This window comes from Lytechinus pictus, chromosome 2 (assembly GCF_037042905.1).
Source record: "Lytechinus pictus isolate F3 Inbred chromosome 2, Lp3.0, whole genome shotgun sequence".
Taxonomy (NCBI): domain Eukaryota; kingdom Metazoa; phylum Echinodermata; class Echinoidea; order Temnopleuroida; family Toxopneustidae; genus Lytechinus; species Lytechinus pictus.
Window position 1 is genome coordinate 11,639,101 of NC_087246.1, and position 19,829 is coordinate 11,658,929.

The window sequence follows — 19,829 nt, forward strand, 5'->3', positions numbered from 1 at the left end:
CTACATAAAGATAATGTGTTTAGATGTTGTAAATCTGCCAAATTGCCTCAGATTTTAAAATTGGATTCAGATGATCATTTCTATTCAAGTTGTAGTTTTTCATTTCAGCAGCTTACCCAATGAAGTCACATAGTGTAATTACCATAGGCATAAAGCAATATTTTCTAAATTTTTTGAAGTGCCTTTTTCACCGTCTCAATGTTTAATTAAATACAACCTTAATTAGGACCCTGTTCAGTGTTCATACATGATGTGTCATGAAATTGCAACACTAAAAATTCATAAATCTCTGTATCATTACCACTCTAAATCTTGTTTTACCAATGCATTGATTATGCTCATGCTTCTTTTTATTTCATTTCTAGAACCCATGTGTGTACATGCATCAGATGACTTAGGTAGGAATGCTGTGATGTACGCTGCTCATTATGATAAACTTGATTGTATGGACGTCCTACTCAGAGCCCATGCTGATCCAAGTGTGCGCTCAAAAGGTAAAAGTTATTTGGGGTGCTTCATAATGAAAAGCTATTCATAAAAGTTGCATGTATGATTCTTTGAATGGAATTTGAAATGCTCAAATATAAGCCTTAGGATTAATCCCTAAATATTTATAAAGGGGAACTTCACCCTGATGTATGGAAGGTTTTGAAAAAGACACAAAATTAAGAGAAATGTCTTGAAAGGGGCATAGCAAAAATTACGTACAGAATTATGAAGAAGTTACAATTTTTTTATTTTGTGAGGTCGCATGAATGTTAACATCTCCCCAGTATGTTCTGATGTAAATTGCATCAATTTACATTGAAAATAATCTTATTCTTTGATGGAATTTTGTAAAACCTTCATTGATATTTTTCACTTTTTTATGCTTTTCTTTGAACTTACTAGACATCAGGGGGGATTTTCCCTTTGAAAGATATAATTGTGTTTCAAAGAAAGTTTATATTTGTATCAGTTCCAGAGAAGCCAAAAGTTAGTATATTAATTGGCCTTCTGAGCCATGCAGGCTTAGGGTGCTTCTGAAATTCTATGGATTATTCTAAAACAGAGTGTAAAAAATATGAGAAATGGCAAATGAAGTAGGAAAGGGACAGTTTGAATCAAACCAAATCAATGTTGTATTATGCGATATTTTCACTATGGTCACATTTATCATGGCAGTCAATTTCTTTTATGAATCCCTGTAGATAACTACACAGCGTGTCATGTTGCAGTGCATGGTGGGAACTGGGAGGCGTTAGAGAAACTCCTAGCCCATGATGCTGATACTGAGACTCAGGACAACATAGGAAGGGCACCTCTACATTGGGCTGCATTACTACCAGACATCGATTGTCTAGATGTAAGTAGTCTGGAAACAGTTACAAGAAATATGCAATGTGAAGGGGATAGGGATATGTGTTAGAGGTTAATTTATCAGAGTTTAGTTCAAAAATAGGATATGATATTATGCTTTATTAATATATTGCTTTCGATTGTACTTTTCAGGAGAGACAAACCATCAGTGAGATGAGATTTAAAAACTTTTCAGGAGAGGAGAGACAAACAATTTGGCTACCAAAGTGCCATAACACTACCTAGATATTTATAGTGATAGATAAGCAACTGCTGGATCATGATATGTTTGCTATTCTCCTATTTGATTGCTCCTTTCAGCCATTCTATGATGAAGCTTGTAATCTAACCCCCTATGTTCAGGACCTTCCTGAAATTGTTTTTCTCTGGTTTGCCTTTAAATTATCAAAGTGAAATAAAAATTAAAGATAATGGGACATTCAAAGATATTTATTGAATTTCCCCCTTACTGGATATTTCCACATTTGTATTTACTGATTTAAGTTCGTTTGCTACATTGACTAAATTCGTTACATTTCACATTATGCAAAGCATTTTTAGAATTGTCTGCATTGTAATGTGCTTTGAGAAATTACTATGATCATTGTTATTTTGTTGGGTTACATTTCTCAATCAAAATGAGTTACCCTTGTGATCATTTTGATATTATTTCCATCTTGTTATCACCTTCTTCCTAGATGCTATTAAAGGCTGGTGTGAACAGAGGCCCCAGAGATTGTGACGGACTGACACCAGCCATGTGGGCGTGTCACGTGGACAATAAGACACACTTTGACCTTATAACCTCAGGTCAACATAAGGTTGAAGAGGATGATGGGATAGAACGTGACCTGCTCAGAAGGACGTGGATTCATTGGTCTGTGAAAAGATCAGAGTCACTGGAATGTTTGGATGTACGTAACACGATCAAAACCTGATTTTTTTTTTTCAATTCATTTATTTGACGTACTTTAAAAACATATGTACAAGTATACAACAACAAAGGAGTAAAAGAATTTAAATCACAGTATAAGCGATAAAAAATGGTAAAAATATCAAAGAAATGAAAATAAAATGTAGCGGATGATTCAATTCAATGTGTTGTGCCTGTGTCTGGATCTGGGTGATTAATAAGCACTTCGTGATTCTTGTTTACCCGGTGCCTGTCTATAAAGACTTAAAATATGGTAACTCTTTCATGGTGGTTGCTACGATGAAAAACATTAATTTTGTTGGCTGCCAAGTCCTGTTGCCATGGTAGTTACCACAACGGCATATTTGCCATAATTGTCTTTCATTAATGAAACTAGCCACAGTTCATTTAAAGTAACTTTATAAAAAAACTGCCTGCTATTTAATTGAGTAACAGTAATATTTGGCCAGTTGATTATATATAATCAACTCTATATATATATTTTTTTTCAGAGCTTACTGAGTCCTGCTACAGCTGCTATAAAAGACAAAGAAGGGAGGACAGCTATACATCTTGCTGCTTCACTAGGTATCAATGATAATTCAATTCAATTCAATAATGGTTTATTAAAACATGCCTCGCAGCCAAAGGCTGAATGAAAAGATGTGTACAATTTACAATAACAGAATAATACTTAAGTACAAGCATGAAATTATATGATATAAAATGATATAAATTGAATGTGATTACTAGTACTTCTTATTATAAGACAAGGAAATAAATTGTTGAAAAAAAAAAATCATACATTGTATTGAACATTATAAATATTAAGTACGCAAATTATAACCAATACAATGAGGCACATTGTACATGCATGAATGAAAAGTATTAGAAAAGAGAAAAAAGGGGAAGGATAAAGACGGCATAGGGAGACAGACAGAGAAAAGTTGAGTAAGGGGAAAGGGTAATTAAAAGGAGATATACCCGTAGATAGAAAGTACAGAGAGGGGATTGGGCCAGAAAGATGAAGAAAGTAGTGGCGAAGATTAAAAACAAACGAAAGCATGCATGTATGACAACAAATTAATTAAGTACAGAGTAGACTGAGTGGGGCAAGGCGTGAAGGCGGTATAGAATGAGAATGACTATCCAAGCAAATAAAGAAAACTGTATCCATCATATCGTCAGGGGGTCAACAAATTTATCTAGTTCTCATTTAGTAAGTCTATGAAGTCGGGGATGGGGCTATTTCGGAATCGACTGGTTTTGCATTTGAATTGATTGTACTTAGGTTCTGCAGTGTGGATTGATTGTGAGAGATTTAGCAAATTTTGGGGCAAGAATTCTCCATCTAGAATCTAGAGTTTCATAATTGGCCATTCTTGGAAAATTCACTGAAAATAAGTTCATGGGATAAATGATTACAGAGTTCTTTATGCACATCCCATTGTTAATAAGTAGCCACTTGAGGACAATGACAGCCTGCTGTCAAAAATGTCATAATAATTAACAATTTAGATGAGTGTACAGAACTATAAATCATTTGTGACTAGTCGTTAGTGTTATATCAGTGTGACATGTCTGTTATTAAAAAAAAGTCAATTTCCATTCTTTCCTGTCTTCAGCTTTTGTTTATAGTGCATAAATCATAATATCTCCATATACCACCAAAGTTTGGTAATTTGAATATGGCTCAATTTGACTGAAAGAAATAAATGTGCTTAGATTTAATGTTATTGTGATTTGTTAATAAAATTCGGATTACAGCAGATCGCTCAAGGTATATAATGACCACTGTGACCTTTTAACATCTCAACCGCACAATGAATTCATAATATTAATAATGGTATATTTTCCCAAGGTAGCCACTTCAGTTTTAAAAACTATTCTCCCAGCTATTAGTATTACACTGACTCAGCTACCTAGGCGCTCGAGCATTTGGGATTTTCTCCTACCGGGTACCCATTCACCTCGCCTGGGTTGAGTGCAGCACAATGTCGGTAAATTTCTTGCTGAAGGAAAACACACCATGGCTAGGAATCAAAGCCACGGTATAGGGCTTGAAATATAACATTTTAATTTCTCTTCCTTTCAAGGTGCTCTTGATGCATGTAGATTGGTTGTATCAAAGGTTGGCCCAGACTCTTTGAATGAGACCGATAATCATAATAGGACCTGTCTTCATCTGGCCACTATAGGCGGACATGGAGAGGTGGTTAATTTCCTTCTTGATCATGGAGGTATGTAACTAGATATGTTTTAAGTTTTGAAACCAACAAAGATGTATTGCCTATCACAGGTTGCAAACAAAATGGCAAATAGATACACAATCTTGTTTAATTCCAAGGGTGCACCACTCAAGATAAAAGCCTGGGAAATATGCACATTCTTTTGGAAGAATGTTTGGTTATTATGTAGAATAATGGAAACAGCAACAAAATATGACTGTTTTGGGGGCTTTGGGGAATATAGAAGAAAGGTACATGTACGGAAATGTTGAAGATGAAACTTAATTGATAGATTTATTGACCATTGTTTAGAAGAGGCAAAATAAAAAGGAAAAATCAGAGCTAAAATACAGCTCCTATACCACTCAAAAAGATGTAATTCATGAGATGAATGATAACAGTTCATATGATTGTTTCTTTTTGACAGCTGATGTGAACAGATTAGACAGCTCGAAAAAGACACCATGGGACTATGCGGAGGAAAAAGACTTACACTACTGTAAGCTGATCATTGAATCGTATTGTTCACCCAGAGAAAGAACACCTAGTAGAGGAAGGAATAGACATAGAGCAACAGAGGTATGTTAACCTATCATCATGTGTGTATTTTTCATTGATGTAGAAAGATGACCATGTGTTACGTGGGGTTCTGAATGGAAGTAGTCCACAGAGTTAAATGTTTCACCATACAATCACTGCAATCACGGTTACTTCCTCCCTCCACTTTGCATTATTCAATGCATCTTCCATCCTCAAACCAACCCATTTACTTCTTCTATGTCTTCATTGGCCTTCTGCTCATCCTCAAACCACCCACCTCAAACTCAGAAGTCCCTCTTTAAACCTTTCCCTTAACCCTTAGCACATTCCCATACCAGGGTACCCCATTTGCCTGGCCCAGGGGTCCATTGCTTCTTCCAAACCCAGCATCTGTATGAACTCCAGAAAAGTGAAAATTGAAAAGTGATGATTTCAATTTCACATCCATCTTTTCCACTTTAAAGAGAGCAGTCCATAATTCATTGGAAACTCCAAAGTTGAAGACAGTCAAAGATCAACTGGTTCAATATATTTGTTGCCAATTTAGACTCGAGCCTTGGTGATATAAGTGCAGGCATAAAGGGTGCAAACAGGTTTTCATTTATTGTATTTGATGTTTTATTCTTCTAGGTGAATAATAACTCTATACAAAACTCAGGGAATAATCCGTCCTCACAATCAAATCATCAACAACTCTCACCTGATCACGAGGGTAGGATACCCTCCCCTCCCCACCAGCCACGCCCCTTCATCCAAGCACCGCCTCCACCAAAGAGAGGTCATAGTCCAAGGCGCCCCTCACCAAACAGACCAACACACCCCCATACAGGAATGGTACACCCTGCACCCCAGTCACAGTTGAATGATGAGCCATTAGATGGGCCACACCATTCCACGCAGGAGGAGGGTAGTGCACCTTTGGAAAGTGACATCGTTATTAGTCCTGTGGTAAGGAGAACGTAGCTTTGTATGTTATATGTCAGATATGTTACTGTGTTTTTCAAGGTAATAGAAAATTGGCAAATTAGAAAAGATTTGGAACTTTTCAATCAACTATTTTTATGGGATTATTTCTTCTTGAAACAATATGCTTGAATAAGCCATTGTTGATATTTGTGTCGACTGCATTGCAGAAATTACATTTAGTCTGAAGAAATATGAAATATTTTGACAATTCAAATACTAGAAATTTTATTAGTTTTATTTTTTTTCCTGTGGTTCTTTGAATTCATAATTTTCTCTTTTTTTTAGGACTCTGAGCAAGGGGAGGTAGTGCAATACAGACCACCATCAGAGGGGGAAATCGTGCAATCTCAAGAGGGCGCTATCATCGACAGCGACATGCAGCCATCTAGTCAGGTCGCTGAGAAAGAAGAACAAGGTAGTCTATTGCAGCACAGTGGAGTACCAAGCTTATTTTTCCTATATACATCATCAGATTAAAAGTAAAACTAGGATGAATATAAACATTGACTCCCCTCAGACATCAAATTTCACTCCTATCAATTCATATTTTGGATTTCCTTCATCATACCGTATTGGTTTTATGAATTCATGTATGTCCCATAATATGAAGAAAAGTATTTTTTTGATATTTTAACAAGATTAATAGAGACTGTATAAATCATGGAAAGATAAATTATTAAGCATAAGAAGTTTGAAGTACATCATGTTCCTAAACATACAATCTGTATTCACCCGTGTGTTTTGTGCCTTCTTCATTTTACAGCAAAAGGTCCTCGTAACCCAAGAGGGCGGTCTTGTAGCGTGGTGAGTGACATGAGTGAACAGAGCATTAATTTTGGGATGGATGTTTCTGATATTGAGGGTGAAGATGGAACCAAGGAGTCCGGCAGGGTCAATGAGAGGCTTATAGAGGTAGGATCAATGTTATAAACATGATTTTTTTTATTTTTCAATTCAATTATACGGATCATACTAGACCCTGGTCAAAACATTTTTATTACAAGTGCCAGCCAGTATGTTTTTTGACACTGACCGATGGACTGGTGAGATAAATAAATATATAAGAAATTCAGTATCAACAAAGACTGAAAATTAATCAGTTCAAAATTTTATTTCAATATCTTTAATAAAAATTTCACATGGTATTAAATTTCAAACGTTTAATCAATGAAATAAGACTACTTAAATAATATTCTTTCTTAACTTTGAAAGATTGTTATGTATGGGCATGGCCATATTCTGTCTGTCTGCAACTCATAATCATGTTTGTCTTGCCTGCATAGCAGCAGCGATGGCGGCGTTGTCAACATTGAAATCTTTCAATGTTAAGTTCTTGAAATGTCATCATAACTTTGTATGTAAATGGATCTTATTCGTGAAATCCGGACATAAGAGTATTCAAGTATTACTCATCGTCTTGCGTGAGTTTCAGGTCACATAAATGAGACCACAGGTCATATAGGGTCAATAAACTCTGACCATGTTTTGGTTATTTGAATGCCATCATAACTTTGTATGTTTATGGATCTAATTAATGAAACATGGACATAAGGGTAATCAAGTAATCTTGGGTCACAGGTCAGTGAACCTCGTAGTTGATTATCATATGAATGGTGATTTTTGTGCATAATTATTCATCTTCGTTGTTTTCAAAGTCAGCATTGCTGCTATATTGAATCATATGATGCAGGCAAGACTGCCAGAAGCATTCCAACTTGTTTTGAGAATAGTGCCATCTCTTGGTGTGGGAGGAACATATTAGTAGAATCAGTTGTAAAAAAATAATCTATATGTGCCCACCTAAAATTTAAAAACGTCATGTTACAGGTGGTTTATTCAAAGGAAAAAAAAACACCTGAGAAATCCTGCATTGTAATTTTATCTCCCTCGTCCCACTTGGTTGATTGAATCCAGACGCTGGTGGTTCACTGCTGTGGCAGAATTAACTCTGGTCCTGATCCAAGGCTTCAATGTACAGTTAATGAATTATTAATCAGGATATAATTAAGTTGTAATATTGTTGGCTATCACTATAATGAAGGTATGCAATTGCTAAAGTAGGTTCTTGATCAGAATCACTTTGCATAAATCATCATGAATACCTTATATTTCACCTTCATTTCATTTTATTTGTATGTATTTATTCTGTCATATTCAGTCATTGTCATGATCACCACGCTTAAGGACGTTCCACAGTTATGTTTGTGCGCATTATGATCTGCGCATAGTTTACACTCTGCGCGCTGACGTCACAATGGATGAACAGGTATTAATTAGCTGCGGGTATGAGCTGATTTTTCTCATCTTCTGCACTTTAACTGCAGATCCGATGCGTTATTTCATGAAGCTAAAAAATTGAATTATTCCATGGACCATTCAAAAAAATATTCTCTACAATTTCAAAATACTTTACTCTGCAGTGCTGCCAAGAATCACGAATATTAGCCCGAGTTTGAATAAATGGTAGAGTGGTTTTGATTTTTTCTTCACATAGATACTAAGCATTCAGCCCATTTTTGGTGTTTTAAAAAGCACATTTGCTATAATAAAAATGCTGATAGTTTAAAAACAAGCACATGAACCCCTATTTTTTAATGTTTGTACCTCTTAGGTATACCTTCCTCTACAACTCTGCAAATTTTGGTGAAAATGACATGGATTTTGAATAAAGTGCAGCATTTATTGTACGTTTGTAGTTTGTTACTGAAATTTTACATTTTTCAGATTGGGATTTTGTTATCTTTTACGCCATTTTCAAGAACTGACAGTGCTGTTAAACTTAAAGTTGCAAACAAATAGCACTATTAATAGATTCTCCATTCTAACGATACAATTATTAACTCTCTTGCGAAGTTTGATGAATTTTTCATGTATTTTGAATGAGTAATGGAGGTTTAAACTCATTGTAGTAATCTTGGGCGGTCTAAAAATGCCAAATTCTTTTGAATGCGCAATTCTTAAGAACATCAATTTGGGTGAACTTTGAAGCTCTATAGCAAAAAATCAAGCACATGGACCTATGTTAATTTTTGCATATTTCGAATATTAAGGTTCTAAAGTATCTATGTGCAAAGTTTGGTGAAAATGACATGGATTTCACTTTAACTGTGGAACGTCCTTAAAGCATAAATATGTTATATCACCTTTATTTTCATAGCATTTAAATTGTATGTATTTACTCTATTATTCAATCATTGTTATAATCATTTTATTTTTTTATCTCATATATTTCATCATCACCACTACCAATACCACCACCATCACCACCATCATCATCCTTATTCTTGTAATCTTCATTGTCTCGCTCCTCATCAGCCTGTCACAAGTCCCGGCTGGCAGTCGCAGCCTACAAGTCAAACGGTAGTCAATCAGAAGCTTCCCATACCAACGCGCCCACCCAGCCCTGCCCTGGCCCCTACTAGTCCACCCAACCCATTATCATCACCTACATCTCCATCTCATACCGTGCCATCATCCTCATCTCCATCAGCCCCGCCCATGCCTCAGGTGAGTTAAAACACACCATTGCTGCAGCAACAAAATAGAACTCACAGTTGCTGCTGAAAAGATCTTGCTATACTATTTAGTTGATTCCCACACTGGGTGATTTGGAGTTTGGTGTTGAATCCTGGTGTTCGGCAACACTTACATCATTAATTACACCTATCTTGCAATGAAGCTCCTGGTTTGGATTGACCTTGGAATATATATAACAAATTTCTGTTTTTGTGTTAAACACTGGTGTTTAATATTATCTCTGTATAACCACTGTTAGTTGTAGGGACAGTGATTTTCCGCGATTGCGGAAAACGGACAGACTTCACGGAAAGCGCCTTTTGAAACGGAAAGTGGCATTTCAAACGGAAAATCACAGAAAACATATTTTTCCTCAAAACACACAGAACAGCAACAGAAATTACTCCAAAATCTCAACAAAATATGAATATTAAATGGCCACAAAACTCCAGAAAACGCGATCTCACTTCGCTACAATCATGACAATTCACGCATCATGACTGCACTCGACTTCATCACACTCGAATGTACCCCTCGCCCATACTGTACCCAGCGCGGCTGGGCCGGGTTGGGCTCATCAAAAACAACATTCACATGCACACGTCGTTTGAACGACATGGTCGTGTGTTGCTGCCCTCTATGTTCGAAGATATAACAGCACGATATCGAGGTCTTGAAATCCAAAATGGCAAATAGGCGAAAATCGTTGACTGCTGAAAACGATGTCTAAAAATCCCCAAAATTATCGATGAAATTTCATTCAACCGTAAAATAATGCTAATAATATGAAAGGTGAGGATGTATTCATGTTAAATGTGTTTGTCAAATATTTTGTGTACCCGCATAGATCCGATAAGAACGGATTCTATGCGTTGTTGGTACAGGGGCAGATACAAATTTTGACGAGCGCGAGTGTTGTGATATTGCTATTCAATGTGTAAACGGAATTGTCACTTTCATGTACACATAGTCTATGGGGAAACAGAATTTCTATTTTCTGACATGCTGAAACGAAATTTAAGATTTTCTGAAACAGAAAAAGCAATTTTTTAAACGGAAAATCACTGTCCCTATAGTTGTCGGAGCTCAGTTCAGAACCAAGAACAATGCTACTATCATCAAAATCAACACTTGCACCTTACTTGAAAAACCTGCTTTCTGTATACTCCACCTTTTTTGTGTGTGTTATTATGTGATGTTGATAAGGTAGAAAAAACTTTAAATGGGTATGTATTAACATTAATAGTTGGTGTGCCTGTCATAAGAAGTGATAACCCTTTTCATTATCATAAAATGCCAATTGATAAGTCCCGGTATTGTGGGTCTTCTTGACCATCGCTTATATTCAAATGAAACATAACAAATATCTCACAAGGATTTGAGTTTTTGTTAATGAAATTTTTATATAAAAAAGCTTCCAATTCTGATCATGACCAGGCACATGAAAGAAACTAATTTTTTCTTTAAATTTCACTTCTCACAAGACTAGTTTTGAAAAGATCTCCTATATCAGGAAAGACTGTAGCTTATCTTTCTATGTTGGCACTCTCTGTGATTTGTGAAGATGAATTCAAGTTGCTGAAAGTCCTTGATTATTTTTTTACTCTCTTCTTGTAGATTGCTCCATTCACCAAATCACCCCTTCAAGGACCGCAATCACCACCTCCATCTGCACCCCCTCAGCAACAGCAGCAACAACAGAAGCAATCAAAACAACAGCAAGGTTTGACTGGGGTTTCACCCCGTCGTCTCATGCCCCTGGCTGACCCCCTTGTTCCCCAGACCTTACCCCCAGCTCTCCCTGAGACAGGTGGAGGGACAGGGTCATCTGCTTTAGGAGGGAAGGGGAAGAAGAAGAAAAAGAGGAAAGGCAGTGCTGGTGGAGGAAAAGATGATTGGGGATCATTAGTGGCTCCCCATCAACCCATTGCTCCGATCAGATCACCCACTAATCCACCAGAACCTGATTTTGGTAAGTGAATATTTGAATCCATTTCTTTTGTTTCTATTTTAATGTGTAAGGCTTTTTCAGGATGTGAAAATGATTATCCAGGGTTTGACCTAGTTCTTTTTTTTTTTTTTTGGGGGGGGGGTTTGACCTTGTTCTGGATGTTTGTAGGGTAATTTAAATAACATTTTTAAGAAGTATGACTTTGGTAGCTGAGTCATTAAGTCATTAATTTGAGTGATATTTTTTTTCAATGATAATTACACTGTATTTCAGTCTGAAATATCATTTATTATTTGTTTTCAATTTTCGTTTTATTTTTTTCTTAACAGCTCTAAGGCCACCAAGTCCAGGGTTCCTATCTGCTCCAGGTCATCCACCAAATTCAAACAACCATCACCCTTCCCCCAGCAGTCAGCACTCACCATCTCCTACCCCTACCCCACGCAACCTAAACCGCTCCCCACAACCCCCTGTCAACCACCACCAACCCCATCAATCCCAAGAACTAGCCCAGGTGGCACCACTTCAAGCCGGTGGTGGGGTGTCCAAGACCCAGCAGCATCAGGGTCAGAACAGGAACGGGGCGTGGGAGGTGTCCTGGGAACCCAAACGCCCTAGTATGCCTGCTCCTCCTGTTACACCCAGGGATAACCGAGGAGGAGGGGGGCTACCGTCTCCAGGATCTGGATCCCTCCTACCACAAGCCACATCTCAGGGAGGTATGCTCCTAGACAGGGGTAACTCTGGAGGAGGAGGAGGTGGTGGTGGGGGTAAGTCTCCAAGAGGTTCATCACCCCAGCCAGCCCAAATCAGCCCAAGGGGTAGTAAGGTTAGTGCTCTATAAACATCAGTCAAATGTATTTATAGGAAAAAAATTAAAATGTACAAATTTTGCACTTGTGAAAAATTTGTGTTTTTACTAAGCATTTGAATCTTTAAAGTTATCTTCTTCCTTAGTTTTTTTTTCATTTGCATAGAATCTAGTCTTGTTGTTCATATGTTGCATTAATCACTGTATTGTATTTGTTAGGGCCTCTTACATGTATTTTGGCATACTTCTGAAATATCAAATGGAAACCCTTATAAAAGTAACAGTGCCACAGCAATCTCTCAATTTTGAATAGAACATAGTTGTAAAGTATTATTCTGTTCATGATTCTTTAACCAAGATGCGACATCATCACCATTATATTCCCCTCAAACTATAACAAGTTTCTTCTGCCACCCAGTACAATATTATTAACACAAATATGTTGACAAGGAACACATGAATAACATTCCTTTCCCAAACATTTCAGATTTCTCATAAAGATTGAATAACTGCCATAATAGATATTTGTAGTTGTATTTATGAAAAGGTATGTATATCCAGACTGCAATTGAGCACATGAGCCTGTGACATACCACCCATTTTGTTATTTACCTTGGAAGGTCTACCTGAGTTTGTGCATCAGGGCTCTAAAATAATGCTTTAATAGTGATTGATCATGCACAATAATCAATGTAATCTTTCATAGAAATCAGATAGATACAGGGCCTAGGCCTCAGATTCCTTCTTTGACTTCAAAATGAGTTTACTCCCAAATACTTTTCATTCCATTTGTTGCTTCCTGTAGAACAAATCTGGAAGCCACAACCAGGGCGGACTCACCGAACTCCAGAGACCACGGACACCTCAGATGCCCGTCACTGCACGATTCCCTGACACACGAGGGCGCACTTCTGGTTCTCTCCCTGCCCATCCACCCCCAGGAAGGCCTTGAATGGTAGATGTTTCCGACTCCTGCTTGCTTTACACCATTTCTTATTGGCAAAGCCTACTGATATTCAAACATACATTTTGTATGTAAGGCTTCTTTTTGTCATCAATAGATGTGAAGTTCGACCAGTTTTATTCATAGACTTTACTATGATGATCAATGAGATATGGCAGGAAGGTATTTTTTGTCTTCAATGATAAAGATTCAGCTTGAAGTAGACAAAGAAGCAAGTGAAGATTCTAAATGCATGGATATCTACTAGAAATCTGTTTCATCATTGATAATAGAGAGTATGTATTCATGCATGGGTAATAAACAATCATATTATAAAATAATCATATTCAAGTTGCATGTTTATCTTGCAGGAAGATAAAGTTTTTTAATTCTATCAGTGCTTCATAAATGTGATGTAACTTTGCATGGTAAGCCACAGATTTGCCGGTTGTGTTGAATTTATCAGAACTTAGAGATTATGTAACTTATTTACTTTGTTTACCAGTAAAGGAATTAATTCAAGCTTTCATTTGCTTATTTATCTAATAGTTTATCAATGTTGGAAGTTGAAACAAAACAAATTTTGGGGAAGATTGTTTTCTAAAAAAAAGAGCTCACCTATTTTTTGAAAACTGACTGAATGCAGTATCTTGCTTGTTTCTAGAAAATACCAAAATATATTTTTAATCAAATATGTTGAATAGAATGTTTCAATTAATTAAACATTGAACACTTTCTTGATTTAGATCATTACAAGAATAAATGTGATTTAGATGTAGCTAGTGTTCTAAATATATTTACATCTATTGTCTGATGTAACAATAAAAAAAAAATTATGCATGTATAATGTTATACCTCAATTATCTTTCTACTCCTGCCAAAAAGCAAACTTTGTTTTCAAGAATTTATTTATTGTATTAATGAGATTGGATATAAACATTTTTTAATGTGGAAGCCCTAAAGCATGCTTATGTTTAATATTGGAGTGTTGGAACTTACTTTAATATACACTTGCTTGTGGGAACTACAGTATTTTCAATTTGACATTGCAACTCGTATTTCAATATTGTGTCAAACCTTGAGAAGAATCTTATTTTTTGTTTTAATTCATACAGCTTCTTCTCAAAAAGCTTGTTTTCATGCAGTATTCAGTTCTGTACACAGTATAATGTATTGGTATTTTAGAAGAAAAGCTAAACGTCTTTCATGTTTTGCTGTAATGGCTTTGTTAGAACCTTGCAGATTGTATATAGAATCTGAGATAGACCCTTGATTGTGTAGTATTGAAGAGGATAAGGTGACATTCACTTGGTTTATAGGTTACTGATTCCAAACAAGACAGCTTGCATATGAGATTCACCAAAACTTATTTTTACATTTCAATTTTTCCCACAATGACAAAAAATATAAGATTTTGCAAAAAAAATCTTGATCAGGAAATACTAATGACCAACAAATTATTCTTGCATTTCACATATTGAATGGAATTTATTCACATCTGCCGGTGCAAAAATTTGCAGTCCATCAGGCTTGATAAGTTTTGTAAAATATCTTTTTGCACCTCCAAATGATTTTTAGTGCTATCACATATTATCATCTCAGCTTTAACTCCAGCAGCCATACTCAGAGCTCAGGGTATTCATGGAATTAATCCTACTTGGTCCCTATTTACTTAACCTCAAATGCAACAATTTTCGGTTGTATAAGATAATCAAGACCTATTCAAGTGTGTAGATTGTAGTAAATAGGATACCAACTTTTTCAGGTTTTTGCAGTCACCAGGGAGTGATTGTAGGCCATTGTGTGGAAAAGAAAAGACTTTGCAGAAGTAGGCTTTACAGGGTAATGTGATAAAATTGATAGGTTTGGAGCTTGCTATAGTCAGTGATGAAGCTGAGAGATGATTCAAAAGGTGAATGCATCTTAAAATCATACTAACACTTCACTGTAACAATCAGATCAGACTCAGAAGATGTATGCTACTGCATTGTTTATTATGAAATTGTTTGGAAGTAGTAACCTATGAAATTTTGCTTCAGTACTCCTTCAGATCACATGTCTTTCATTACATTTTCTGTTCTATAATTTCTACAGCGTGTATGCATCTATATGTGTGTGTTTTGCTTGTTAATACTATGTAAAGAGTGTGCCAAATATACTCCTTTTTTACTGCGTGGACAATATGAATCAGAGAAATGTAGCATGTTTACAAATGCTAGATATGATTATTTGTCATTTTTTATTTTGAAATTCACTTTACTTCATAGATAGAGGAGTTTGTTATTACATTGAGGAGTTTTATGAAATAAATGGTTAGGATTCAATCAATATATCTGGATAAAATGGATATGCACCAACATCAACAAACTACAAAATCCAATGTAATCATATGCAGTTTATGAAAAATGTGAGCCCCCCCCCCCCCACCAAGTTCTTTATTATGATCTTGTTTTAAGTTTATTTTTATTCCACCTGTCAATTATTATGTTTTAAGTCTCACCTTGAATTGAAGAAAGAAAAATAAATCCAGAAACTTGCGGGGAAAATAATGTAGCAATTACTTGGTAAATCCTTTACTAAAAGTGAAGAACATAACTACCTGGTAGTGAATGATTGTTTCTTCAAGAAGACAAGTAATTTCCATTTATATAAGTTTTGCAACTTTATTGTGTAAAGTCCTGTGGCATAGTTATTAAACACTGCCATAAAACACTATTTTAAAAAATATTTAGATACCCCCCAGAATTTTAACCTAAACCGTGATTCTACCAAGAGTCTATTTTTAGTATTTTTATACTTACTGCATAATATAAAAATCACCATGTTTTAGTGCTCTTAATAAGATATATTTGGTTTCTTTATCCAACATTTTACATATACATAAGCTCAAGGATAAATCATGTGATCCAAATGCACACATTTCTTAGGAATTTCAATAATCAATTGTTCATGGTCCAATGGTGATAAAAACAATCTCAAGCCCTAGATCCTTTTCTTTTATGAAATTCTAAACTGAGATCACAAGTGTCATAATACAGGTAAAATGTTGAGAACATATCTTACCTATGCTTGTACTTGTATTTTCATCAAAGGGTATATTCTCTTTGTGATGGTAATGACATTGCAGTTCAACTTAGATTATATATATATATAAAGAAAAAAAAACATGTTGGTATTAGCATGGTTTACCTGGGGGGAAAATTGGTGTTAGCAGAGGTCATCAATTGAGAGTTGATATTAATTTATGAATGTTGACTAATCTCATCTTCTCTTCTGACTTGTTTTTCCATAACCTGAGTTAATTCTTACGAATGTCATCTCCCAATAGGATTGTGAATCTTGTTATATATGCTTTACTTCATATTAATCCTTCAGCTAAAATGCCCAATTATCACTGGGTGTTAATAATTATCAAATATGTAAAAAAGAACCTGTTTGTGTAATGTATATATTACAATCCTTTGCTGTCATATAATTCATGTTTTAAGAATATGCCTTATCACTACCACCTTGATAAAAAAGAACTTTCAAAGTGCAATTTAGAATGTATATAGTTTTCTTTTGTATATATAAGAAATGTGTCTATATATAAATATTTATAGCAATACAAGTATGTATTGTCCCCAATTTGTGTGAATATGACAACCATGGTATACGTTGGACAAGTTTCAAGTCCATACTTATGTGTTTTTCTATATAATTGAATGTTTTCTGTGTGCATGTGGTTTTCTTGCAACGCATGTAAATTCAGCTGAAAAATAGTCTTTCCTTCTTAGCATTTACTTGGTAATTTTTGTTTGACAATGTGTAGTTTGTACCCTTTGATGTTACAAAATGAAATAGCATTGTTTGTGATTGTGTTGGTAGTTAGATATCATAATGACTCCAGTGATTTGTATTATTATGATATTGTAGAGGAGTAGCTAGATTCAACAGTAAAATTGAAACTTGTAAAGAACTAAGGATTGTGTCTAATAATCAACTATGTCTGATATTATTGTGATTTTAGTACTTGAAATACTATACCTCATCTATTAATGTTATTAAAAAAAGATCCTCATATCATTTGGTCTAATGGCCATTTAGGCTAGTACCAGTATGTCATTTGGTTTAATCTAAGAGATTTGTCTATTTTCTCTTCACCTGTCTGGCTTCTGTTTATATCTAGGGCGTTTAGGCCCAAAAGAATTGTTAACATCAGCATATTTTGCTTCTCATTTCTGAAGCTATATATCTACTGACAAGCTAAAAACTTGAAACTCTAACCAATCTTAGTTAAGGTCCTTCCAAAACCATCACTGAGCTCTAACATTTGTTTTATTCAAGTGGTCAGAAAATGCATGTATTCACGCTTTTGAAATAGCTTTGAAAATCATAAAATTTACATGTATTTGGTGTAAATCTATTTGAATATGTAGATCAAATTTGTGAATAATAGGAACAAAAATAAAATATTCAATTTGCTATTTTTTATCAACGTAAGAAGTGTATTTGTGTTAAAAGTGTATAGTAAGCTGACAGTTAATGTGATCCAATAATGTTATAATCTCCCAAATGATGAATTAAGAATGTTTTAGCCGGCAACCACAAACATGACATTAAATATAGAAACTGTCAATTTATGATTTTGACCACTGTTGGTCATTTGGCACTTTATTAATTTGTCTGATCATAATCAATGATTTTTTTTCCTGCATATTGAGAAAAGTATAAGCACATAGGATTTTTCAAGTGAAGCTGTGCTTGCCAGAGTACCATATGAACCTTGACATCATTCTCTTAGCCCGAGTGATTTACCTTGTGTACACCACCTCTTAGCTGTTGGAAATATCAATCCTAAAAGCAATTGCTGTCAAATATCACCTGAAGTCATGCATAGGGTAATAAAAAGTTCCTAAATCTGATTTTTTTTTTTTTTACTAATTAGATGAAGAGGGAACATGCATGTTTATAAGGTAATGTAATGTGTACAGTGTTAATAAGTGTTCTCAGTAAACAAGAATGTATTCATATAACCCAATACTAGGATTGAGTATATTTCACTCCAACTTAATTAAGTATGTATGTAATGCATGAAATGGCAAATTTTAAATCCTCATTGACATTCAGAAAGTTGTATTTCAAGGATGAGGTGCAGTGTTTGATTTCACACCTTTTCCTCACATACCTCCCCTCAACAACAGGAAATATGTATAATTTGTCTGTTTGAGATTCAATTAAACTTTGGGATGATCATGATTTATCATTAAAAATATCTGATGACAATGGATTATTTATCAGTGTTGCAATTGAGGAGAAAGAAAAAAATCCAATAAGGAGAACATGCTTTAATCCATCTTTCAATATGACAGGGTCTTTTTTATTAAGTCTATTGATGTAACAAAGTGATTACAGGAATTTTTATCTGCAAAATAAACTGTTCAAATCTGTATTTCAAATCAAAATCCAAATTTATTTCCAACATAAAAAATACAATACGAAATTATAACATATCTTCCATAGAACTGTAAAACAGAGTGTCAAATCAAATGCAATGCAATAGATACATGTATGTAGGAAATGGTTATAGTATCTACTTTTCTTCAGTTCTGGTAAAAAATAATTTACATTCTGTTAATTTTTATATTTTTTTGTAATGTCTGTGACCTAGAAAATAACAATATTGTGAATAATCTCATTCATGTATGATGCTCTTGTCATTTTAATCTTTTTGACATTGGACAATCAATTGAAGTAAAGAGAGCACGATTGTTAAAGGTAATATAAAATATGTAATGTAATAACTATTATTGACAAGTTTGATTGGGAAAAATCTCCCCATAAATCAATACATTTCCTTTCAATTTGTGAGCCATAATACTTCTTGGTTTTCCAGCTGTTAAAACCAATTTTTTTGTGCTTGTTTTAAAGGACCCCCCCCCCCCCCACCTCCCAATTGATTTTCTTTTTAATCTGCCCATGCAGCTCAGCCTCATATATTATGTTATTTATGCCTAGCTGCATAAACTGAAGCAAATGAATATAATATTCATTTTAAAGTTTCTATAGTATGACAACAGCTAATTCATCATTCACTTGTATGTTGTATATCATAGTTATAAAGGCAGGGAATGTGATCATGATGCGAGGAATTGTAAATAAATGCTATAACTTCATGAATGAAATCGCGAAATATGTCTTTTTTTTGCTGAATGATGATATATTTATGAGATGCTGTGATAATAGTCCTACGTAGAGAAATAGCAAAACCCAGAAGATACAACACTCTTTATTTAAATAGCTATAGTCTTGGAACATTTGTCTATTTGCACTGGCAGATCCAGGTTGGGGTACATCCGGCCTTTAATTCCCCCCCCCCCCCCCCATTTTGAGAGACCCCAAAAATATTTTTATGGGGAATTTGTCATTCATACCCAAGTGAGGACCTTTTTTTTTGGGGGGGGGGAGCTTTCAAATTTTTGCTAGAACGAAATGACCTTGAACTGCTATTGTCATGGTCAATGCATATTGTTTGTTTTGCTTAAAAATGCAAAGAATATTAATTCATTTGAAAATATATATATTCAGCCAGTCCAAACACCAGCATATGTATCAATGAATCAAAGAGCTTTTCAAATTTATGT

The 19,829-nt window shown here is 35.0% G+C and overlaps 1 protein-coding gene across 2 annotated transcripts; it reads left to right on the forward strand.

Annotated features, from left to right (window-relative positions):
- Positions 1-367: 367 nt before the first annotated feature.
- LOC129254824 (trithorax group protein osa-like) lies at positions 368-16,355 on the forward strand. Of its 2 annotated transcripts, XM_054893356.2 has the most exons (13): positions 368-494; positions 1,191-1,345; positions 2,037-2,252; positions 2,764-2,839; positions 4,348-4,491; positions 4,907-5,058; positions 5,650-5,967; positions 6,271-6,400; positions 6,749-6,897; positions 9,301-9,492; positions 11,119-11,473; positions 11,782-12,281; positions 13,069-16,355. In XM_054893356.2, the coding sequence occupies exons 1-13, from the start codon at positions 371-373 to the stop codon at positions 13,213-13,215; spliced, it is 2,658 nt and encodes an 885-aa protein (XP_054749331.2). In that variant the 5' UTR covers positions 368-370; the 3' UTR covers positions 13,216-16,355. The 2 variants fall into 2 exon arrangements, with proteins under 2 accessions (XP_054749331.2, XP_054749332.2); XM_054893357.2 differs by lacking the exon at positions 9,301-9,492.
- The last annotated feature ends 3,474 nt before the right edge of the window (positions 16,356-19,829 follow it).